This window comes from Lynx rufus, unplaced genomic scaffold (assembly GCF_022079265.1).
Source record: "Lynx rufus isolate CCGP_SWC_20201006 ecotype Redwood Valley unplaced genomic scaffold, mLynRuf1.p SCAF_4, whole genome shotgun sequence".
Classification (NCBI taxonomy): Eukaryota; Metazoa; Chordata; class Mammalia; order Carnivora; family Felidae; genus Lynx; species Lynx rufus.
In genome coordinates, this window is record NW_025814856.1 from 114,639,702 (window position 1) to 114,664,492 (window position 24,791).

At 39.6% G+C, this 24,791-nt stretch overlaps 1 protein-coding gene across 1 annotated transcript in view; it reads left to right on the forward strand.

The window, feature by feature from the left end:
- The window catches only part of DNAH11 (dynein axonemal heavy chain 11), a 352,793-nt gene that overhangs the window by 40,792 nt on the left and 287,210 nt on the right, over positions 1 to 24,791 (forward strand). Inside the window, exons 9-12 of the mRNA XM_047094654.1 lie at positions 15,525 to 15,641; positions 22,275 to 22,412; positions 22,724 to 22,848; positions 23,398 to 23,593. Coding sequence (XP_046950610.1) covers positions 15,525 to 15,641; positions 22,275 to 22,412; positions 22,724 to 22,848; positions 23,398 to 23,593 — 576 coding nt within the window. The remainder of the gene's footprint in view (positions 1 to 15,524; positions 15,642 to 22,274; positions 22,413 to 22,723; positions 22,849 to 23,397; positions 23,594 to 24,791) is intronic.

Below are 24,791 nucleotides of genomic sequence, written 5' to 3' on the forward strand. Positions count from 1 at the left end.
GATAGATACTTGGGTTGTTTCTAACTTATGGCTCTTGTGAATAATGGTGCTGTGAACAATGGTATACAAGTATTTGAGTCCTTTCAATTCTTTGGGGTATATAACTAGGATTTGAAATGCTTTATCGTGTGGTAATTTATTTATTTATTGTTATTTAAAAAAATATTAATGTTTGCTTTTGAGAGAGAGAGAGAGACACAGTCCAAGCAGGGGAGGGGCAGAGAGAGAGGGAGACATGGAACCCGAAGCAGGCTCCAGGCTCTGAGCTGTCAGCACAGAGCTCCACATGGGGCTTGAAGTCACAAACTGCGAGATCATGGCCTGAGCCGAAGTCGGATACTTAACTGACTGAGCCACCTAGGCACCCCTATTTATTGATTTTTTAACGTTTATTCATTTTTGAGAGACAGTGTGAGCAGGAGAGGGGGAGAGAGAGAGAGAGGAAGACACAGAATCGGAAGCAGGCTCCAGGTTCTGAGCTGTCAGCACAGAGCCCGACATGGAGCTTGAACCCATGAGCTGTGAGATCATGACCTCAGCTGAAGTGGGACACTTAACCAACTGAGGCACCCAGGTGCCCCTGTTTTTTTATATTTAATTTTCCAGGAATTTCTGAGCTGTTCTGCATAGTGGTTGAACAGTTTTGCCCTCCCACCAGTGATGCAGAAGAATTCCGGTGCCACCATGTCCTCACAAACACTTGTTTTTCTTTCTTTCTTTCTTTTCTTTCTTTTCTTTCTTTTCTTTCTTTTCTTTCTTTCTTTTCTTTCTTTTCTTTCTTTCTTTTCTTTCTTTTCTTTCTTTCTTTTCTTTCTTTTCTTTCTTTCTTTCCATAGCCATCCTAATGGCTGTGAAGTGACATCTCATTGTGGTTTAATTTGCATTTCTCTAATAACTAGTGTGTTGGTCATGATTTTTATGTGCCTATTGGCCATTTTTATATCTGTGAAGAAATACCTATTCCAGTCTAGTGCCCATTTTTTCAGTTGTTTGCTTGGAGGTTATTTTCTACATTTTTGACATTAATCCCTTATCAGATATAAGACTTGCAAGTAGTTTCTCCCATTCTGTCTTTACACTTTTTTGATAATGTTTTTTGATGCAAAAAAGTTTTTGAATTTTGATGAAGTCAGATTTATCCATTTTTTTCTTTTGTTGTTTGTGCCTTTGATGTCCTATCCAAGAGATGATTGCTAAATGAATGTCATGAAGATTTTCTCCAGTATTTTCTTCTAAGAGTTTTATACTTGAACTCTTATATTTAGGTCTTTGATCCACTTTGAGTTAATTTTTGTATATTTGTCAGGGTCCACCTTTATTGTTCATCACCATCGGTATGGAACTGCAACTGACTTGTGCATATTGATTTTGTATCCTGTGACTTTGAATATATTACTGCTAATAGCTTTTTTTTTTTTTTTGGAGGAGGGGCATAAAATCTTTAGGGTTTTCTACATAAAAAATCCTTGTATGTGTTATGAGATAATTTTACTTCTTTCCAATTTGAATACTTTAAATTTGTTTTCTTACATAATTGTTCTGGCTAGTGTTTCTAATGCTATGTTGAATAGGAGTGAAATTGGTCATCCTGTCCTGTTTTTGATCTTAGGGGATAAGATTTTAGTCTTTGAGCATTGAATGTGCTGTTATCTTGGCAGTTTTTATAGATGACCTTTATCAAGTTGAGGAAGTTTCCTTCCATTCTTTATTTAGTGTTTTTATCCTAAAAGGGAATTGAATTTTGTCATGTTTTTTATGCATCGGTTGAGATGATTGTGTAGGTTTTTTTTTTTTTTTCCTTTGATTTTATTGCTTTGGTGAACTACAGTGATTGTCTCTTGCCATCCTTGCATTCCAAGAAGAAATTTAGTTGGTTATAGTGTATAATCCTTTTAATAAGCTGGTGGATTCTGTTTTCTACTTTCTGTTGAGAGTGTTTGCATCATGACTGAGGAGGGGTACCAGTCTACACTTTGCCCTTCTTGTAGTATTTTTATGTGGCTGTGGTGTCAGGGCAGTGTTTGCCTCATAGAATGGGTTAGGAGTATTCCCTTCTCTACAGTCTTTTGGGAGAGTTTAAGAAGGATTGGGGTTAATTCTTCTTTAAATGTTGGCTAGTGTTCACCAGTAAAGCCGTCTAGTTTTAGGATTTTCTTTGTTGTATAGTTTGCAGAGTACTGGTCTTTGATGTCTTTGGTTAAATTTATTCCTAGATATTTTATTCTTACCCACTTGTAAGTGGAATTGTTTTCTTAATTTTTCCTATTGATGGTTTCTTTAGTGTATAGAAGTGCAACAGAATTCTGTGTATTAATTTGTATCCTGAAGCTTCACTGATTACATTCATTGTAATAGGTTTTGTTTTAGTGGCACCTTTAGGGTTTTCTATATATGGTACCATGTCATCTGTGAAGAGTGATAGTTTTACTTCTTTCCGATTTGGATGCCTTTGATTTATTTTTCCCATCTAATTGCTTTCGCAAGAACTTCCAGTACTATGTTGTGTAAAAGTGGCAAGAGTGGACATAATTGTCTGATTCCTGATCTTAGAAGAAAAGCTTTCATCTTTTTACCTTTGAGAATGATGTTAGCTGCAGGTTTGTCATAGATGACCTTTATTATCATGAGGTGTGTTCCCTCTAACTCTACTTTGTTGAGTTTTCATCATGAATGGATGTTGAGTTATGCTAGATGCTTTTTCTGCATCTGTTGAGATGATAATGTGATTTTTATCTTTCATTTTGTTAATGTATTTTTGGTCATGATGAATGATCTTTTCTATATATTGTTGAAATTGATTTGCTAATATTTTGTCAAGAATTTTTGCATCTATGTTCATCAAGGATATTGATTGGTAATTTTCTTTCTTTGTAGTGCCTTTGTCTGGTTTTGGTATCAGTATGCTGACATCATAGGATAAATTGGAAAGTACTTCTTCCTCTCAGATTTTTTTTTGGAATAGTTAGAAAAGGATAGGTATTAACTCTCTTTTAAGTGTTTGGTAGAATTCACCTGTGAAGTCATCTGGTCCTGAACTTTTGTTTGAGAGTTTTTTGGTTACTGATGCATTTTTCTCACTGGTAATTGTTCTGTTCATATTTTATATTTCTTCCTGATTGAGTGTCAGAAGATTGCATGTTCCTAGAAATTTTTCCATTTCTTCCAGGTTGTCTGCTTTGCTGGGGTATTATTTTTCATAGTAGTCTCTTCTAATCCTTTCTAGTTCTGTGGAGTTTGTTGTGTTGTTGTTGTTTGTGTTACTGTTTTCCTCTTTAAAAAAATTTTTTTTTCTAATTTTTTTAATGTTTATTTTTGAGAGAGAGAGAGAAAGAGAAAGAGAGTGTGCAAGCATGAGCAGGGGAAAGGCAGAGGGAGAGGGAGACACAGAACCTGAAACAGGCTCCAGGCTCTGAGCTGTCAGCACAGAGCCCCAGGCAGGACTTGAGCACACGACCAGTGAGATCATGGCTGAATCAAAGTCGGACGCTTAACTAACTGAACCACCCAGGTGCCCCTGTTTTCCTCTTTTATTTCTGATTTTGAGTTCTCTTTTTCCCTTGTTGAGACTGGCTAAAGGTTTCTCATTTTATTGTTTTAAAGAACCAGCTCCTAGATTCATTGATTTGATCTCTCTCTCTCTTTTTTTTTTTTTTTTAGTCTTTATTTCCTCTCTGATCTTTATTATTTCCTTCTAACTTTAGGTTTTGTTGCATTTTTTTTAGTTCCTTTAGGTATAAGGTTAGATTTTTTGAGATTTTTCTTATTTCTTGAGGAAAGCCTGTATCACACTCTATTTCCCTCTTAGGACTGCTTTAACTTAGTCTCAAAGATCTTGAACCATTGTGTGTCCACCTTTTTTTGTTATTGTTTTTGTCTCCAGATATTTTTTGATGTCCTCCTTGATTTCTTTATTGACCAACTGGTAGTTTAGTACCATGTTTTGTCTCCATATGTTTGTATTTTACAGTTTTTCTTGTAATTTTTAGTTTCATCGTGTTGTGGTCAGTAAGATGCTTGATAGGATTTCAGCCTTCTTATATTTATCAAGACTTGTTGTGTGTCCTAAAATGACCCATCCTGGAGAATGTTGTGTGTGTACTTGAAAGGAATGTGTATTCAGCTGTATTTGGATGGAGTGTTCTGTATATATCTTTTAGGCCCATCTGGCCTACTGTGTTGTTAAAAGCCACTCTTTCTTTACTGATTTTGTCTGGATGACCTATCCACTGATGTAAGCAGAATGTTAAAGTCTCCTATTATTAATGTGTTAATGTCAGTTTCTCCCTTTATGTCAATATTTGCTTTACATGTCAATATATGTATTTTTAATTTTTTTGATATACACACATTTTTGAGAGAGCATGAGCATGAGCAGGGGTGGGACAGACAGAGAGGGAGACAAAGAATCCAAAGCAGGCTCCAGGCTGTGAGCTGTCAGCACAGAGCCTGACCCGCAGGGCTCAAACCCATGAACTGCAAGATCATGACCTGAGCTGAAGTCTAACATTTAATGAACTGAGGCAACCAGGCACCCCTTATTAAACATATATTTAGGTGCATAGATATTTAAAATTGTTATAGCCTCAGGTTGGATTGATCCCTTTTTCATTATGTAATGCTCTTTGTCTCGTTTTGCAGTCAATTTTTTTTTTAAAGTTTCTTTTGAGAGAGAAAGAGAGAGTGCATGCGAGCAGGGGGAGAGGCATAGAGAGGAGAGAGAGAATCCCAGGCAGCCTCCATGCTGTTGGCATGAGCCTGACTTTGGGCTCGTGCTCACAAACTGTGAGATCATGACTTGAACCAGAAGCAAGAGTCAGATGCTTAACTGGCTGAGCCACCTCCTTGCTCCTGCAGTCACTGTTCTAAAGCCTCTTTTGTCTACCATAAGTATTGCTACCCTCAGCTTTTTTTTTTTTCACTTCCATTTGAAGGGAATATTTTTTCCATCCCTTCACTTGTAGTTTGTATGTATCTTTAGGTTTGAAGTGTGTCTTTTTTTTTTTAACGTTTATTTTTGATAGAGATAGAGCACAAGTGGGAGAGGGGCAGAGATAGAAGGAGACGCAGAATCTGAAACAGGCTCCGAGCTGTCAGTACAGAGCCCGACGCGGGGTTGGAACTCACAAACTGCGAGATCATCACCTGAGCCGAAGTTGGATGCTTAACCAACTGAGCCACCCAGGCGCCCTTGAAGTGTGTCTCTTGTAAGCAGCATACAGTTGAGTCATATTTTGTTTTCCATTCATTCACTGTATGTTATTTGATGGGAGCATTTAGACCTTTTACATTTAGAGTAATTATTGATAGGTATGTATTTAGTGGCATTTTAATTGGGGTTTGTTTTTTTTTTTGGTTGTTTTTGTATTTCTTTTGTATTGTCTTGCTCTTCTCCCTCGTGATGATGACTTTCTTTAATGTTTTGCTTGGATTCCTTTCTGTAAATGTTTTGTATATCATTGATTTTTGGTTTGTCTTTACCATGAGATTCATATTTAATACCCTATGTATGTAGCACACGTGGTAAGTTTGAACACATTCTGAAAACATTGCATTTTTATTTCCTACTGCATGTTTCATGTATATGATGTCAAATTTTTCATCTTATTTTGTGTATCCCTTAACCAATTATTGTAGATAGAATTACCTTGTTTTTTTGTTTTATGCTCCAAATTTTTATTTAAATTCTAGCTAGTTAACATATAATGTCATACAGTTTCAGGAGTAAAATTTAGTGATTGATCACTTACATATAACACTCAGCATAACAAGTGCTGTCCTTAGTACTCATCGCCCATCTAGCCCATCCCCCACAGACCTCCCTCCATCAACACTCAGCTTATTCTCTATTGTTAAGGGTGTCTATGGTTTCCTTCTCTCTCTCTGTCTCTCTTTCTCTCTCTGTCTCTCTTTCTCTCTCTCTCTCTCTTTCCTCTCTTTCTTTCCCTTCCCATGCGTTCATCTGTTTTGTTTCCTAAATTCCACATATGAGTGAAATCACGGTATCTTTCTCTGACTGACTTTGCTTAGTGTAATACAATCCAGCTCTATCCAGGAATTGACTTTTGTTTTAATCTTCATTACTAGCCTTGTAAGTGATTGATGTAGTACACTCCTGTTGCTTTTAGTGGTGAAAATTTTTCTTTTCATAGTTTTCTTCTATTTATGGCCTTGCCTTTTCTGATTAAAGAAGTTCTGTTAGCATTTTTTTTGAGGCTGGTTTAGTGGTGATGAACTTCTTCTATTTGGGAAACTTGATCTCTCCTTCAATGCTGAATAACTTTGCATGCTAGGTTGAATATTCAATAGGTTGAATATTCTTGGTTGTAGGTTTTTTCCTTTTAGCACTTTGAATATATCGCCCTTTCCTTCTGTCCTACAAAGTTTCTGTTGAAAAATTAGCTGATAGTGTTTTAGGGTTTCCTTTGTACAGAAGTAATTGTTTTTCCTGCTTTAAGATTACTTTTTCTTTAATTTTTAACATTTTAATTTTTGTGTCTTGATGTAGACCTCCTTGGATTCATCTTGCTTGGGGCTCTCTCTTTTTTTCCTGGATGTCCATTTCCTTCCCCAGTTTAAGGGAATTTTCAGCTATTCTTCAGATAAGTGTTCTGCCTCTTTCTTTGTTTCTTTGTTTCTTTGTTTCTTTCTTTCTTTCCTTTTCTTTTCTTTTCTCCTTTCTTTCTTTCTTTCCTTTTCTTTTCTTCTTTCTTTCTTTCTTTCTTTCTTTCTTTTTTCTTTCTTCTCAGACACCTATAAGGTGAATGTTGTTATGCTTGATGTTGTCTTAAAAGTACCTTACTATATGCTCATTTTTCTTTTTGCTCTTCAGCTTGAGTCCATTTCAGTACACTGTCTCCCAGATGATTAATTCATTCTTCTGCATCCTCTAATCTGCTCTTGATTCCTTTATTGTATTTTTCCTTTATTGTATTCTTTAGTTCTGATAGGTTGTATTTTCTTTCTTTGTTGTAGTTCTCACTGATTTCATCCATTCTTCTCAAGTTTAGTGAGCATCATTACTTTGAACTCTTTATTAGATAGATTGCTTATCTCCATTTCACTTAGTTTTTTGAGATTTTATCTTGTTCTTTTGTTTGGAACATATGCCTCTGTCACCTCATTTTTTCTCACTCTGTTTATTTCTATGTATTATGTAGGTCAGCTGTGTTTCCTGGTCTTGAAGGTTGTGGTGTTATTTAGAAGGCAGTCTGTGAGCCCAGTAGTACAGTGCCCCCTAGTGCCCAGCACCAGGTGATCCGGTGGTGTCCCCTGTGTGGGCGGTATACACCCTCCTGTTGTGCCTGGGCTGCATCTGCTGTAGTTGTGCTGGTGAGTGCTGCTTCCCCCCAGCCCATCTGTCTGCAGCGTCTGGCTGTGACTACTGGGAGTGTACTGGTGGGAAGGGCTGGCCCCTGGTATGCCCAGCTGAGAGGCCTGGCTATAGCTGCTACAGGCTGGCTGGTGGGTAGGATTAGCTCCTGGCATAGCTGGCTGAGAGATCAGGGTAAGCTTGTGTGGGCATGCCCCCTCCACCCCCAGGAGCCTCTTTGGAGGGGGCGTGCAGTGCCAGTCCCAGCCAGGACTGCCAGGTGTGTCGGGGACAGGAGCCACTTGGCAGGGTGGGTCTGCAGGGGAATTCTGGGGTCAACAGTGAGTGCTAGCAGTACAGATGGAGAGTGTCAGAACCAGCTCTGGCAAGCATCCAGCCAGCTAGATTGAAGGAGGGCAAGAAAAATGGCACCCACCAGCACTTTCTTTCTCTGAGAAAGCTCTTGTAGATCCCTTCCCCTTCAGCACACGTCTTAAAATTAAGTCAGTAGATTTCCTTCACTTATAACCCAGGTGGCTTGACCAACTGCTGCTCTGTGCTAGGCCTTGGGCATAGTGGTACAGTGTGCTGGTCCTTTAAGAACAGTCTCAGTTTCCTGTAATCCTCTGCCTCTCCTGGAGTGCAGCCCTTCTCAAAGCCAAGTGTTGTAGGAGCAGGTCTTTAGGTACAGATCCCCATGGCCTGGGGTGCTTAATGTGTGGCTTGATAACATTCCTCAGGGAGGACCTTCACACCTGTGACATCCCTCCCACTTGGGGGTCCCTCCCCTGGGGGTTTGGTGCTCAACTGCATCTCTGCCCCCTCTTCCCTTCTCAATGTGTCTTCTTCTTTGTCTTTAGCTGTGGATGATCTCTTCTGCTAATCTTTAGATCATTTTCCGAAGGACTTACATTAAATGTGTGTCATGGGAGGAAGTGAGCTCAGGTTACTCTTACTCTGCCATCGTCTTAGAACTCATCTCAAGATAGCCTTGATTTCCTTTATGATTTCTTCCTTGACTCATTGGTTGTGGGAGGTAAGATTTAAAAAAAAATTTTTTTTTAATATTTATTTTGGAGAAAGAGCAGGAGTGGGTGAGAGGCAGAGAGCAAGGGAGACATGCAGGATGTGAAGCGGGCTCCATGCTCTGAGCTGTCAGCACAGAGCCTGACACAGATCTTGAACTCACAAACTGAGATCATGACCTGAATCGAGGTCAGACACTTCACCTACTGAGCTACCCAGGCGCCCCTGGAGGGTAAGATTTCATACTTTAACTGGTGAAAGACAATGACATTAGACAGTGATAACTGATGGACACATAATGTAATAATTTATAAATGTATCTAGATATAAAATCTAGAACAATACAGAGAGTTACATTTGAAACACTATATTTACATCAAATGTAACTTTAAAAAAAATTCAAATAATTAGAGCTGAAGACAGTAAGAAATGGAGGAAAACAACTGAAAAGAAACAAAAAAAATATTGACAGTTAAGCCTTAATGTAGCAAAAATTACCTTAAATGTAAATGATCTAAATACACCAATACAAAGAGCTTGCAAGAGTGTACTAAAAAATATGACCCTACTGTATGCTTTATTTCAGAAATTTGCTTCAAATATAATCAAATTTGTAGATTAAAATTATATTGTAGATTTGTAGACCCTTGATAAAAGAGTCAGTCCGCCAAGAAGACATAGCAATCCTAAATGTGTATGCGCCAAAGAAGACAGCAGCAAAATATATGGTTGAAAACTGATAGAACCGAAAAGAAAAAGAGACAAATTCACATTCCAAGTTGGAGACCTCATTGGCCCCTTCTGAAAATTGAAAGAACAAGTGAATCAGAAATGAGCGAGGATGTGGAAGAACTCACTAACATCAACCAGAAGGATCTAATCTATGTTTATAAGACACTCCACGTAACAAAAGCAGAATTCACATTCTTTTTAAGTGCTCAGGAAACATATACCAGGAGATGCCATATCTAGGCCATAAGACAACCTTAACAAATGTACGAGATTGAAATTGTACAGAATATGTTCTTTGTTGACAATGGCATCAAAAAGAAATCAATAATGTAAACATAACAGGAAATTTTCTTTTTTTTTTTTTAATTTTTTTAAGTTTTATTTATTTTCGAGAGAGAGACTGAGTGGGGGAGGGGCAGAGAGAGGGAGAGAGAGAGAATCCCAAGCAGGCTCTGTGCTGTCAGCACGGAGCCTGATGCGGGACTCGAACTCACACACTGTGAGATCATGACTTGAGCTGAAACCAAGAGTCAGACTCTTAACCGACTGAGCCACCCAGGCACCCCTTACAGGAAAATTTCAACATTGGAAACTGAGAAGCACATCTTTAAATATTCCATGAATCAAAGAACAGTGTCAAGGGAAATAAAATATAGAGAACTTAATGAAACTGAAAATGGAAACTATCAAAATTTGTGGGAACAGCCAAAGCAGTTCTGAGAGAGACAGTGATAGCACTCAGAATGTATAGATTAAAAAAGTCTCAAAACAGTAGTCGAGGTTTTCACTTTAAGAGCCTAGAGGAAAAAAACAAACAAACAAAAAACCTAGAAAAAAGAGCAAAGTAGATACAAAGCAACTAGAAAGAAGGAAACAGTAAAGAGAATGGATCTATGAAATTTAAAAAATAGAGAAAAATCAATGAAACTAAGAGTTAATTCTTTGAAAAGACAAAGTGAAAAAGCAAATTACCAGTATCAGGGATAAAATGGGCTACCACTACATTCTCTGCAGACATCAAAAGAATAATAGGGAATATTGCAACAAAAAACAACCTCTGCACACATCAATTTGACACCCGGAAGAAATGGACCGATTCCTCAAATACCAGAACTATCACAGCTCATCCAATGAGAAATAGATAAATTAAAATTTTTATTTTATTTTTTAAATTTACATCCAAATGAGCATATAGTGCAACAATGATTTCAGGAATAGATTCCTTAATGCCCCTTGCCCAGTTAGCCCATCCGCCCTCCCACAACCCTCTAGTCACCCTCTGTTTGTTCTCCATATTTTAGAGTTTCTTATGTTTTTCCCCCTCCCTGTTTTTATATTATTTTTGCTTCCCTTCCCTTATGTTCATCTGTTCTGTGTCTTAAAGTCCTCATATGAGTGAAATCATATGACATTTGTTTTTCTCTAATTTCACTCAGCATAATACCCTCCAGTTCCATCCACATAGTTGCAAATGGCAAGATTTCATTCTTTTTGATTGCCGAGTAATACTCCATTGTATATATATACCACATCTTCTTTATCCATTCATCCATCGATGGACATTGATGGGCTCTTTCCATACTTTGGCTATTGTTAATAGTGCTGCTATAAACATGGGGGTGCATGTGTCCCTTCAAAACGGCACACCTGTATCCCTTGAATAAATACCTAGTGCAATTGCTGGGTCGTAGGGTAGTTCTATTTTTAATTTTTTGAAGAACCTCCATAGTGTTTTCCAGAGTGGCTGCACCAGCTTGCATTCCCACCAGCAATGCAAAAGAGATCCTCTTTCTCCACATCCTCGCCAACATCTGTTGTTGCCTGAGTTGTTAACGTGAGCCATTCTGACAGGTGTAAGGTGGTATCTCATTGTGGTTTTGATTTGTATTTCCCTGATGAGTGATGTTGAGCATTTTTTATGTGTCGGCCATCTGGACGTCTTCTTTGGAGAAGTGTCTATTCCTGTCTTTTGCCCATTTCTTCACTGGATTCTTTGTTTTTTGGGTGCTGAATTTGATAAGTTCCTTCTAGATTTTGGGTACTAAGCCTTTATTTGATATGTCACTTGCAAATATCTTCTCCCATTCAATCGGTTGCCTTTTCGTTTTGCTGATTGTTTCCTTCACTTTGCAGAAGCTTCTTATTTTGATGAGGTCCCAGTAGTTCATTTTTTTCTTTTGTTTCCCTTGCCCCCAGAGACCTGTTGAGTAAGAAGTTGCTGCAGCCATGATCAGAGAGGTTTTTGCCTGCTTTCTTCTCGAAGGTTTTGATGGTTTCCTGTCTTACATTGAGGACTTTCATCCATTTTGAGTTTATTTTTGTGTATGGTGTAAGAAAGTGGTCCAGGTTCATTCTTCTGCATGTTGCTGTCCAGTTTTCCCAGCACCACTTGCTGAGGAGACTGTTTTTATTCCATTGGATATTCTTACCTGCTTTGTCAAAGATGAGTTGGCTATATGTTTGTGGGTCCATTTCTGGGCTCTCTATTCTGTTCTATCGATCTGAGTGTCTGTTTTTGTGCCATTAAAATTTTTTTTTAATGTTTATTTTTGAGAGCGAGTGTGCAAGTGGGAGAAGGGCAGAGAAGGGAGAGCAGAGGATGAGAAATGGGCTCTGTACTGACAGCAGGGAGCCTGATGTGGGGTTCTAACTCAAGAACCACAAGATCATGACCTGAGCTGAAGTTGGATGCTTAAGCACCTGGGCCACCCAGGCGCCCCAGAAACACATTTTAAAGTGAGATACATTTGACGTATAACATTGATTAATTAGTTTTAGTTGTGCAACATGAGTTTGACATGAGCATAGATTGAGAAACGATGATCACAGTAGGTTTAGTTAACATCCATCACCACATGTGGTTGACATTTTTTTCCCTGTGATGAATGGAAAATTTGAATAATATAACTACTAAGAAAATTGGATTTGTGATTTAAAAACCTCCCAAAAGGGGGGTTCCTGGGTGGCTCAGTCAGTTAAGCGTCCAACTCTTGGTTTTGGCTCAGCTCATGATCTTAGAGTTTCGTGAGTTTGAGCCCCATATCAGACTCTGCGCTGGTAATGCAGAGCCTGCTTGAGATTCTCTCCCTCACTGTCTGCTCCTCTCTCCCTCTGTCTCTGTCTGAAAATACATAAATAAACTTAAAAAAAAAAAAAAACTTCCCCAAAGGAAATATCCAGGCCTGGACTGTTTAACTGGAGAATTCTTCAGTTATTTCCAAATATTTAGGAATTAATATTAGTTCTACACAGTTTCTTACAGAAATACGAGAGGAGGGAACACTTACTAATTTGTTTTATGAAGCTAGTAGTTATCCTGATTACCAGACCAGAGCAGATAATTAAAAAAAAAAAAAAAAAAAGGAAAAGTACAAACTATTTTCCCTCATAAATCTAGAGCTAAAAATCCTTAGCAAAGTATTAGTAAGCAGAATTTGGCAACACAGAAGAAGGACCTATACCATGTGCAAGTGAGGTTTATTTTAGGGATGCAAAGCTGGTTTAATATTTGAAAATCTACATATTAACAGTTTTAAAGAAGACAAGAATGATTATGTTAAATGATGCATGAAAATCATTTTACCAAATTCAGTGTCCTTTTCTGATGAAAACTCTCAGAATAGAAACAGAGTAACCTCTTGAATTTGCATAAAGAACATGTTCCAAAAGCCTGTCGCACATTATATGTAATGGTTAACGGTCTTTCTAAATCCCAAACACGTAGCATATGTTCAACTGCCCACTCAACATCTGAGCTGAAATATTTGATAGACATCTCAATATAAACTTGCAAAACTGAACCTCTCCTTTACCTGTACTCCAACCTACTCTTCCTTGTCTCCATCTCATTAGATGGCACATGTGATGCACGGCTTTGGAGTCATTCACGGTCTTGCTCTTTTACCCATGATAAACAGCAGGTTCTGCCAGACATACCCTGAGATTATACCCACATCTCATCTCTGACCTGAATTACTGCCTTTGCCCCGAAACTGCTTAGCCCCTGTCTTGGCTCCATTAGGGTCTATTTTTCACTCAGTAGCACGAGTGCCTTTTAGGAGTTAAGTCAAATCAGGGCATTTCTCTAGCTAAAACTTCAGTAATTTCTCATGTCACTAATAAGGGCAATTTTGCAGTTGCCAAGGTGGAAAAAAAAAGTTTATAATGATCCTTGAGTAATTCCAGCATATTGTTAATGCTTTAATAAGTATTTATTGAGAAACACGTGTGTGCCAAGAACCCCATTAAGTATGGGGACTGTGACTCTGACTACTAAACCTGTTCATTATACTCCCAGAGTTTTGACTCCAGGGGAGAATACAGGTAGGCAATAATCCAGTGGGCTCAGTGCTAGGATTTGAAAAATACAGAGCGCTAGGAGAATGTTTGTGAAGGGCCCCTTTGCCAAAGGAAGTGAGAGGAAACTGAGAAAGTACCTGAAAGAGAAATAGAACTGAAAAATAAATACACATTAGGCAGGTGAAGAGTGGGTAAAAAGGAAGGGATTAGTGGAAAATTGAATCCTTCAGAGAGAGAGGATGGGTATGACCAGGCAGGTGGGGCTGGTTCCTAGTGTGAAAGGGGGTCCAGATCACATAGGGTTTTATAGAGTGTGGTAAGACTTTTGAGACTTTATCTTAAAAAATAAGGATTATGTATTGGAGGATTATGAATAGTGACATCATAATATTTCTTTTTTTAGGAAGCTTATTTAGACGGCACTTTGAGGAATTATTCATAGAGACAATAACAGAGGCAAAGAAAGTGTTTAGCAGAAATCCAGCTGAATGGTAGTGGTGATCTGGACCAGAGTGATGCCTGGAGAGAGCGAGCATAGTCGGCGTACTCACAAGGTGGTTAAGAGAAGAGATTGATAGCACTTGACCAAGAGAGAAGGGGGCAAAGGAGGTGGCCGAAATTTCTGTTGGGTGTCTAAAAAGAGCTGCTTTTTAGAGAAAATGATGAATTCAGATTTGTGCAAGATGACTTTGAATTATCTGTGAGACTTTCATGGGGAGAGGTGCCATTGACCTTCTGAATTTGGGTTGAATGAGTAAAACAGTTTAGGAGAGAGAGAGAGAGAGATAGTTGGGATCGAGATTCGCATTTTCCCCTCCTTGAGCTATTAACTAACTACTAACTGTTGAACACTTGAGCATCTGAAATTGTAAGCTTCTTGTTATTGTACTGAGAAGAGGGATAAGTTAGGCTTGTTGAGACTTGTTGGGAAGTTGTGTTTACTTTTAAAAGTCATTGATCTTGAATGAAGAGACTATCTCTTGTTCAGACCTAGAGACTTCCTCTAGATGCTAAATATAACATTGTGATATATGACACACAGAGCCCTAGAACGTTGCCATTGCACTCTGTTGTCAGGGTGTGTTAAAGGGTCAGCACAGGGGGTGTTCCTTCGTAGAAACCTACAAACGTTGTGATTGGAATGTGGGCTCTGGAGTCAGGTTGCCAGGATTTACGCTCTGGTTCTGCTGTGACTATGGGCAGGTTATTTAACTTCCCTGAGTTTGTTTTGTCCCGTATAAGGCGGAAACAATATCACCTACATCATGTGGTGTTTGTGCAAGTTGAGTTAATATTGGAAAGCATTCAGAACAGAAAACTGAATGTTAGCCATCAGTATTACTGCTGTTATTAATAGATGAGGCTTTGTTTATAGAGGTAACAGAGGACTCCGTGATGTTAAATGGGTGGTACACGGTCTAGAGGCAGCATGACTGGAAAGCCCAAAGTGTTAGTGAATTTCTGGAACTTCTTCGGTGAAGACCGTGAATTGCTGTGCCATGCAGATGATAGTTATTCTTTCACGATTTCATTCTTTCTAATCACGGGAGTGGGTGGTTATTATTAGGAGGAAACTGGGGGTTGTTAACTGCATATTAACACACAGGGAAAATGGAAGAGCATTGTGTTTCATCCGTATCACTAATGATGCTTTCTTACAGACCTGTGATTTTTGTTCTCACCTGAAGAAATAGTGTTTCTGGGTAGGTTTTCTGCTCCGTGAGAAACCATCCTCTTTAAACTTATAGGTATACTGAAATTACAATGAAGATGGGTTCTTTTTTATTTTCGGAAAAGCTTTGCTTTATCACTGATTAAAAAAAAATGGATTGGGAGGAGGACAACAGACTGTGGGTCCAAATGCTGATGTTGAGGTCTGCACCGGTGAAAAGGCCAGTGGAAACGCAGGCTGGCAGTGCTAAATGCTCAGTGTTCCCGTAAGGCTCCCGTTTTGAACAGTTAGATGAGTTCTTTCTTGTTCTTCCCTGGAATCCTGCTATGAAACATTCAGAGAGATGGGGAGAAGGAGGAGGAGAGAGAAGGGGAGGGGGAAGGGTGTCACAGGGGAGGAGAGGGAGGGAGGCAGGTCATGCTTCGGTGATTGCTATTTTCACTGTTGGATACTTTCTCATAAACTATTTGCCTTTGAATTTTACAGGAATTTGAAAGTGATTATGTTGTGTTTAAGTCCAAAACTTTGGAATTTGACCGAAGGCTCGGGACAATTCTTTGTGAAGGTTTCTTTAACTGCAATGGTTTAGAAGCTGCGTTCAAGGTTAGTTCTGAAGAAGCTATCATTAAAAAATATTTTCCTAGTGAATACATTCCTTTCGGATCCAGGTAAACTATTAACCAGTCACATGCTGTTTGCATTCACCTCCCTGAATTAAATTTTACGTACTGCTCTGATGAATGATGTGCACCCTGGACAAGGTCATTGTCAGGACTTTGGGGCATTGATCTTTGCTCAGATGCAGTGTTGTAGCTCTTGTTACCTTTAGAGTGAGGTTGGCATGGCCAATGAAATCCTGATTGAAAATTAAGCCTCCATGAAAAGTGGGAAATACCTCTTAATCTAAGATTTTTTTCTTTACCGTTGTTTACATGTGTTGGGTTTACCTGGCCACTTCATTACTCTGACTGAAACAAATAGCATTTTGGGTACTATGTTTCATGAGGTATAAGACATCATAGGTTTTCAAACACACCATTATTTTGTGTATAAAGAAAGTGGTGCCAAAAAATTATGGTTCCATCGATTATATACCATAGTCCGCTTTCAGATGTTAAGATGCAAAAAAATGTTGGACAGAGAACTGACGAAATGCAGTGTGCTATGTATGTATTCTGAGTTACATAAAAGAAATGCATCGTCACAGACCTCCCAAAAGGACTGCTTATGAGATGAGGAAGAGAGACATATATGAAACTTGCTTGTCAAAGAAAAGAACTGTAAGTGACATGTAAATTCAGATGACATCCCACAAGAGGAACTGAGGCTTCTGTTTCAGGAGAAATACGCCTAGGGAATCTTGGGCACAATTCATTGAAAATGGCAGTGCAAAACAAGAGAATGGACACAGGCTTCATGTAAGATACTGTCCGATTTTGACCTTCAGATTCACATGATCAGTCAGTTGGTGGTGAAGGTGGAATTGTCTTGGCCTGGGAAAGCATTTTAACATGGAGAATTGACAAGGATCAAGTAGTTGTTCATTTTGTAAGAGCTGGGAGATGAAATGGAGATGCTGTTGCCCAAAATATATAGCCTGTTATTGTAGAATTAAGCTGCCTGTGATCCCATCTCTCAGAAATTACTATTTAATACCACCACTACTTTTTATTTGGCTAGAAATGCATACATGTATCTCTTTGACAAAAGTGACATCATAGGCTGGCCCTCGGCAACCTTTTTCACTTAGCAATCAATCATAAATATTTTCTTTTATAGCAGAATTCAATACTGTTTTTGTAATGGGTACCTAGTAATGTATCATACTCTCTGTTACTGGAGCTACTTTGTTTTTCATGCTTTTATAAATAACTAGAGGAAAGAATGTAGATGGTTCTCTTTACAGAGGCTCCTACCTGTTGTTGTTGTTGTTGTTGTTGTTAAAGCCTTTTTTTTTTAATGTTGGGGTGCCTGGGTGGCTCAGTCAGTTAAGTGTCCGACTTTGGCTCAGGTCATGATCTCACAGTTAGTGAGTTCAAGCCCCATGTCTGGCTCTGTGCTGAGAGCGCAGAACCTGTTTGATACTCTCTCTCTCCCTCTTGGTCTGCCCCTTCCCTGCTCCTTCCTGCTTTCTCTCAAAAATAAATAAATAAACGTAGGAAAAAAAAACCTAAAATGGGGCATCTGGGTGGCTCAGTTGGTGTGACTTCAACTCGGGTCATGATCTCACAGTTTGGGAGTTCTAGCCCCACGTCGGGCTCTGCGCTCACCTCTCGGAGTCTGGAGCCTGCTTGGCATCCTGTGCCTCCCCCTCTCTCTCCCCCTGACTTGTGCATGTGCTCCCTTCCTGTCAAAAGTAAATACATAAACATTTTAAAAATAGTGTTTGTTTATTTTTGAGAGAGAAAGAGAGTGCGACTGGGGAAAGGGCAGAGAGAGAGAGAGGCACAGAGGATATGAAGCGGGCTCTGGCCCGACAGAGAGCCTCATGCAGGGCTTGGACTCACAAACCGAAAGATCAGGACCTGAGCCAAAGTTGGATGCTTAACCACCTGAGTCACCCGGGCGCCCCTGCTACCTCTTCTAATTCAAGTCTCTCTTCTTCTCTTAGCACAACAGTGGATACGGATTCTCTTCTAGTGTGTGCCACTTCTCTTTTTCTAAACAACTTTGTCTTTTTGTCATGTATTTTTTTCTTTAACTTTCCCCATATTTGTACCTTGTCTGTGGAAACGTATAACATGAGCTCCTGCCTGGTAGCTCTGCAGGGGTGGGACATCATCTTAGGTTTTTTGTTATATTTAGATCCCTTCCTTCAGTGTCTTATGAAGCGAACGCTTCATAACTGCTTGGGGTTGGGTAGACTGGTCATCAGAGTAATGGAATGACACCCTGCTGAGGGTGACTGCAGGGAGAAAAGTGGCAGAGGACAAAACTTACAGGATTGCGTATTGAGGAAAAAACGATCTCTGCCACCGGTACAGGATGATAAACTGTGACCGTTGGCTGTTGGGTCCCAGGGAATAAATATTTGCAGACGCTTTTCCCAAGACCATGATTCATGCCTGCCCTTGGCAAAGACGTGACCAGGAAGGGCACTGGGCCCAAACACTGTTCTCCTCTAATGTGAAACTGTAGTTCAAAGCCTCCAAGTGTCGACACTCAATAAAAAACAAAACAAAGCCAAACGCGAAGGGATGTTTCTCTGAAATGTAGTGTGTCTGTGTGAAGCTAGACTGAAGTGTGCGAGTTAAAGTGTCTAGAGGAGTCCTCAGACAGTGAAAGTGGAAGTGATAAAAGTGTGACATGTGTAATGGTTCAGGTGGCAAGAAATTAAAAAAATTGTGGAAAGAGGAAAAGCTAGGAAAAAACCATAAATAGCTAGTACTTGAATGGTGGCAACAGCCTTAGGAAAAGCCATGTTGGGGCGCCTGGGTGGCGCAGTCGGTTAAGCGTCCGACTTCAGCCAGGTCACGATCTCGCGGTCAGGGAGTTCGAGCCCCGCGTCGGGCTCTGGGCTGATGGCTCAGAGCCTGGAGCCTGTTTCCGATTCTGTGTCTCCCTCTCTCTCTGCCCCTCCCCCGTTCATGCTCTGTCTCTCTCTGTCCCCCAAAAAATAAATAAAACGTTGAAAAAAAAATTTAAAAAAAAAAAAGGAAAAGCCATGTTACGTAGTGAAAGTGGGAATTAGAAGAAAATTACAGTGGGTCTTAAAGATCTCAAATGGGATATTTAGGAGACGAAACATGTAGTGGGAGTCCATGTTTAATCGTTTGAGGTTGATAGGAAGGGAAGTGTTTTTTATACTCTTTACAGAACAGCTCTCAGTGCCATCATGACAAGGAAGCAAGAGGTGCCAGTGACCACAGTTCTCATCCCAGAGGGTAATTTTTAGCTACTTGGTCATGTGCACCTGCCCAAAGGGTTAAGACTTTTCTTCTTACCATTTCCTGGCTCTCCAGCCTCCCCATAGCCTCTGTGTCTTTTCTCTGTTACACTTGGAGTCACGTCTCACTAAACATATCAGGTAGACAAGATGAGATGTGGTCAGGAAGCTTCTGGTATTTCACTTGTGGTCAGTACAGTAAGTGTTTGAAAGAGCATGTTGGGAAATCAATGCATTTCCCTGCTGTCGGAGGATTGCGCTTCTTTGTTCAGTCTCAGTCAGTGTTTGCTTCTGAATGTTAATACAAAATCCAAAGTCAACAAAATAGTGGTTGTAAGGAGAAAGTTTATTTGCATTTTGCTAGGTAGCCGCTAACCAAGCAGGTTTAAAAATGTTTAGCAGTTTCTATAGTAGTTATAATTGATATTACCAGAGGAAAAAAAGCCTAATGTATCTAAACTGACCTCTAAGATACAGTTAAATCTACTTTTTACTTCGAACAATTTTTTTTTGTTGTTGTTGCTGCTGTTTTTCCCCCAGTGAATGTGGTTTATGTAAATATTTAGAAAATGTTAACAGGAAAGCTGTTTTTAAAGAACAGGTTTTTCCCTCCATTATTTTGCTTTAATTCCAGTGTAATTAACATCAGTGTTAAATTAGTTTCAGGTGTACAATACAGTGATTCAACATTTCTGTACATTACATTACTTCAGCTCCATTGGTTAAGCATCCAGTTCTTGATTTCGCTCAGGTCATGATCTCCTGGTTGTGAGAGTGAGCCCTGAGTCGGGCTCTGCCCTGGGCAGGAGCCTGCTTGAGATTCTCCCTCTCTGTCTGCCCCTCTCCCTCTCAGCCTTGCTCACACCCTTTCTCTCTCTCTCTCAAACAAAGAAAACAATTAAAAACCCCAATCCTGTACATTACTTAATATTCATCCTATATGTTCTCTTAACACCCCTCACCTGTTTCATCCATCATCCATCCCACATCCCCTCTGCTAACCACCAGTTCTCTGTTTTTGAGTCTTCTTCTCTTGTCTTTTTTTTCTTCGTTAAATTTCACATACATGATATCATGGGTTATTTGTCTTCTTCTGAGGGATTTCTCTCACTTAGCATTATGCCCTCTAGATCCATCTATACTGTTACAAGTGGCAAGATTTTATTCTTTTTTTGTGGCTCATATTCTATTGTACATATACCACGTCTTTTCTACCCATTCATTTATTGATAGACACTTGGGTTGCTTCCATATTTTGCTTTTGTAAATAATGCTACAGTCACATAGCGGTGTATATATCTTTTCAAATTAGTGTTTTGTATTTGGGTAAATACCCAGTAGTGCAATTACTGGATCATATGGTAATTCTATTTTTAATTTTGTGAGGAACCTCCATACTGTTTTCCACAGTGGCTGCACCAGTTTGCATTCCCACCAACGGTGCATCAGCATTGCTTTTTTTTTTTTTTCCCCACATCCTCACCAACAGTTGTTGTTTAAAGAAAACAAAAATAGTTTTTTAAATGTTTTTTTTTTATTTTTGAGACAGACAGAGACAGAGCATGAGTGAGGGAGGAGCAGAGAGAGAGGGAGACACAGAATCTGAACCAGGCTCCAGGCTCTGAGCTGTGAGCACAGAGCCCGATGCGGGGCTCGACCTCACCCACTGTGAGATCATGACCTGAGCCAAAGTTGGACGCTTCCCCACTGAGCCACCCAGATGCCTGTAAAGAAAATAAATTTTGAGGGACACCTTAAGAAGGCATAGACGTTGGTGTATGGTTTTCTGCCATCTTGATGGTGTTTACTGACTTTGAGGAGGTATCTTCTTTTAAAGAAATATCTATATAACAGATCTAGTAACTGACATTTGATGAAACCCACACAGAGTAAGCAAGTGACAAAATAATTTTAAAAGACCCCTTGGTTGTTTAGTGCCCGCACCGGGAAGCCCCGGCCCTGGTGCCAGACTGCCCAGTGTCCAACAGCAGCCCTGCCACTAGCTGTGAGAATTTGGGGAAATGACTCCCTCTCCACGACTCCGTTTTCTTATCTGAAAGATGTGACAACAGCATTGTAAGGCCCTTAAAATCCAGTACGTGGCACCTCGCAAGCATTATTTAAACACATCTTATATGACAGTGTGCATTTTAATTACATCGTTTTGCTTGCAAGGAAAGCTGTCTGACGCCGGCACGCAGAAGGATCCACATGGGGCAGAAGACAAGGCAGGAGGCTAGTGGAGATCCAAGGTCAGGCTCCTCAGATAGCTAAGCCTTGTGGAAACTGGTGGTGAAAGTTCATTTGGATTTGGGTGGGGAGCCTGGACTGAGCGAGGAGGGCTGAAGGACCTTTACTGTCCTGCTTGCCGGTGATGTGATCCTGTTCCAGTCCACTTCTTTTTCTTCTGTCTCCCTATTGGTTTCCTCCCCTTGCTGATAGTTTTTGTTCACTCCTAATTTTGCCACGGTGACTTCAATCTGCTGTGCCCCAATTCTTTTCCGGAGGAGGAGAGAATGTGATGAGTTCAAGGCATTAGTTTGAGGTAGGACATTCCTGTCAAAGATGTCTGCCTGTGGGATAGTTGCCCTTGGAGCAGGTCACCACTACTGCCCGAGGCCACCGTGTCGGGGGTCGCTGGGTGGTGGTGTGGCAGGCAACATGGCTGCCATGCGCAGGACAATCACAGTAACTGGTACATTCGGTATAATTTACTATGACTATTATTATCATGAAGTGTATTTATTTTGACGGAAACAGAAACAGCTTGAGTGGGGAGGAGACAGAATCCCCAGCAGGCTCAGCACTGCCAGCTCAGCACGATTAGGGCCACGAACTCGCAAAACCGTGAGATCATGATCTGAGCTGAAATAAGAGTTGGACGCATAACCGGCTGAGCCACCCAGGTGCCCCCGGCAGAAGTACTAAAGGTGTGACCTGGAGGGCCTCCATATGGATATTCTTGTATCGAAAGAGCCTACGTGTAGGAGGGGAGAACAAATAAAGAGGGCACACGTTTTACTTCTGTTTTTCATATCTGCACAGTCTCTTCTAAAACAGTTCCTGGTGCCCAGCAGGCGGAAGTAGTGTTATCTGCGAGCAGAGACTGCTGATAGGCAGTAGTTAATTTCTGACTCCTCTCATTTTCTGCTGAGGCAGGGAAATTGCTTTACATTTAGTATTTGCTTTATTGGACAGATGTTTTCAATTTGGAGGTACTTCAGGATTCTCTTAGGGTTCTAGAATTTTGTTTTATCCCTAGTCATATAGGAGGTTTAATGGGGGGAAATAATGGAGTATTTGTATTAAAAACCCACAGTTCTTAACCTTGTAACTTTGATTTTTCACAGCTTTTGACCGTATTTGGGAATTTTCTAGAGAAACCGGTTGTCATGGAAATCTTCAGCCCACATTATAGCACACTAGTGCTCATGTTTGACGCGGAGTTGGATATGTGTAAGCAGTTGTATAATGAACACGTGAAGCAGGTAAGTAGGGGGGTGAAGTTGAGCACATCCACAGCATCATTTTTGTGGGTAATGACCATCAATTGGGACTTGATTTAATGATACCTAAAGAGTAGATATGGGCCCTAAGCCTTTTATGCCTTTGTTTAATTGGTTTCTTTATGCAGATGAACTTGGCTTAGGACCATAACCCTACTACTCAAGTTCTTAACGCATACGTTTTTATGTATTTGTACTGTAAAACTACCAAAATGAACAATTGCTTACAAGGTTGGAATGCACTCTGATTACATATTTCCTTTCTTCCTCTTCACCAAAATATCAATTTGCAGATTGAACGTGGAAATGTAGTTCTCCACAGGAATATGCCTTTTACCTCAGGCAACATCAAATGGGCTAAAGAGGTCCTTGAACGACTTCAAACGTTTTGGTCCAATTTTGCATCTCTCCGGTATTTGTAAGTTATTAGGCTTATTTCATGGTAAAACCGTCCTAATGAGACAGGCAATTTTTATGGGGTCAGCGAGCTGTTCATTTTAGCACTTACAGAGTCTTTGCCCTTATATTTGACTCTTACTTGGCTCAGTTCGTTGAGAAGGATTCATCCTCATGATTTTAAAATACATTCAATGGGACTCTTAAAACTTCATCTCTTTAGGTCCATACATAATTTCTTTTCACTTTTCGTTTTCACTGACAATATGTTGGTAGCTTTTTGTTACTTTTCTTCAGTAACTAGCACTCCTTTTATTTTGCAGATTTTCTGTACCTGCCTCTCTTCTTTGTAGGAATTGGTAACTTTCTGCTTTTGACATTTGGTTACATCTTTGGAGTTCCATTAATTTGACAACTGTCTTTTAAGGCAAAGACAATTCATAACCATTATTTGGCATTTATTGTTTCTATTCCTGTTTTTATAGTACATTTTATCATACTTCCTATTTTATATTTTACTGTCAAGTAGTCAAGCTGAAATCTAATATGTAGAAAAATCGTATTCCTACAGATTCTTGGAAAGTCCTGATGATGCCCTAGTTTATCAGAAGTATACTGAAATGACAACTTTGCTAGACCAATTTGAAAATTCTGTCTATGATGAATGGAAAAGTAATGTTGATGAAATCTGTGAATTCAATTTGAATCAACCCTTGGTTAAATTCAGTGCCATAAATGGTCTTCTCAGTGTCAACTTTGACCCAAAGGTAGGGGTTTGATATTTTTAAGTTGTTTCATAGATGGCATTTTTATTACAAGTAAATCTCTGATGCTTCCAGCCATTTATATTTAATTTTGGGAGACTGTCAGTGCCATTAGGAATATAACTGAAAACTTAAAAAAACAAAACAAAACTTATTTTTGAGAGAAGAGAGAGCACCAGTGGGGGAGGGGTAGAGAGAAAGGGGGACAGAGGATCTGAACTGGGCTTCACTCTGACAGCAGCCAGCCCGAAGCGAGGCTCAAACCCACGAACCGCGAGATCATGACGTGAGTCGAATTTAGACGCTCAACTAACTGAGCCACTCAGGTGCCCCCTGAAAATAACTTCTAATAGGTTGTAGTTTTAGAGATTGGTTTCCCAAATGCTGTATTAATTGCTGTTTATTTTGCCTTGTAATTGCCACTCTACCTTCACTGAATAATGAGTTGAGAGTGGGGTCCATTCCATTTTACCTTTGTGTTTTTTGATTCCAGCATAGTGTCTGACGTGTGGTAATACCTAATGTTAGCTCAATTGAATGTAATTATAGTCTTTATCAGTTTTCTGGCTTGAATTTTATTTGCTTTTGGTTCACTAAAATTTTATCACAGAAGTTAAGGTTTGGGGAGTTGACAAAATGTATGGAATGAGAGACCTTTTTTAATCCTTTGGGTGGATAATGGTAAATGATTTGCCATAATATCTTTCAAAGGGACAATAAACTCTAATATGTTAAATTAGTAATTCTTATAAAATAGTTTTCAGAAAAACACAAAACAACATATAAATGCCCCAAATAGTGTGAACAGTTAAGGGGCACCTGGGTGGCTCAGTTGGTTGAGCGTCCGACTTTGGCTCAGGTCATGACCTCGCGGTTCATGAGTTCGAGCGTCGGGTTTGGGTTTGTACTGACAGCTCGGAGCCTGGAGCCTGCTTCGGATTCTGTGTCTCCCTCTGTCTCTGTCCCTCCCCTGCTCACATTCTTTCTCTCTCTCTCTCTCTCTCTCTCAAAAATAAAGATTAAAAAAAATTAAAAAAAATATGAACAGCTAAGTAGTATCCGGGATGAAATTTACCTTTATTGAAGAGATCATTTTTATTTTATGATAAACCACATAACAAAAAGAAATTTCATAAATTCTCTGAGGAAGTTTATTTTCTCAAAACTTCATTACATGTTATGTAATTGATAAGAATGTAAT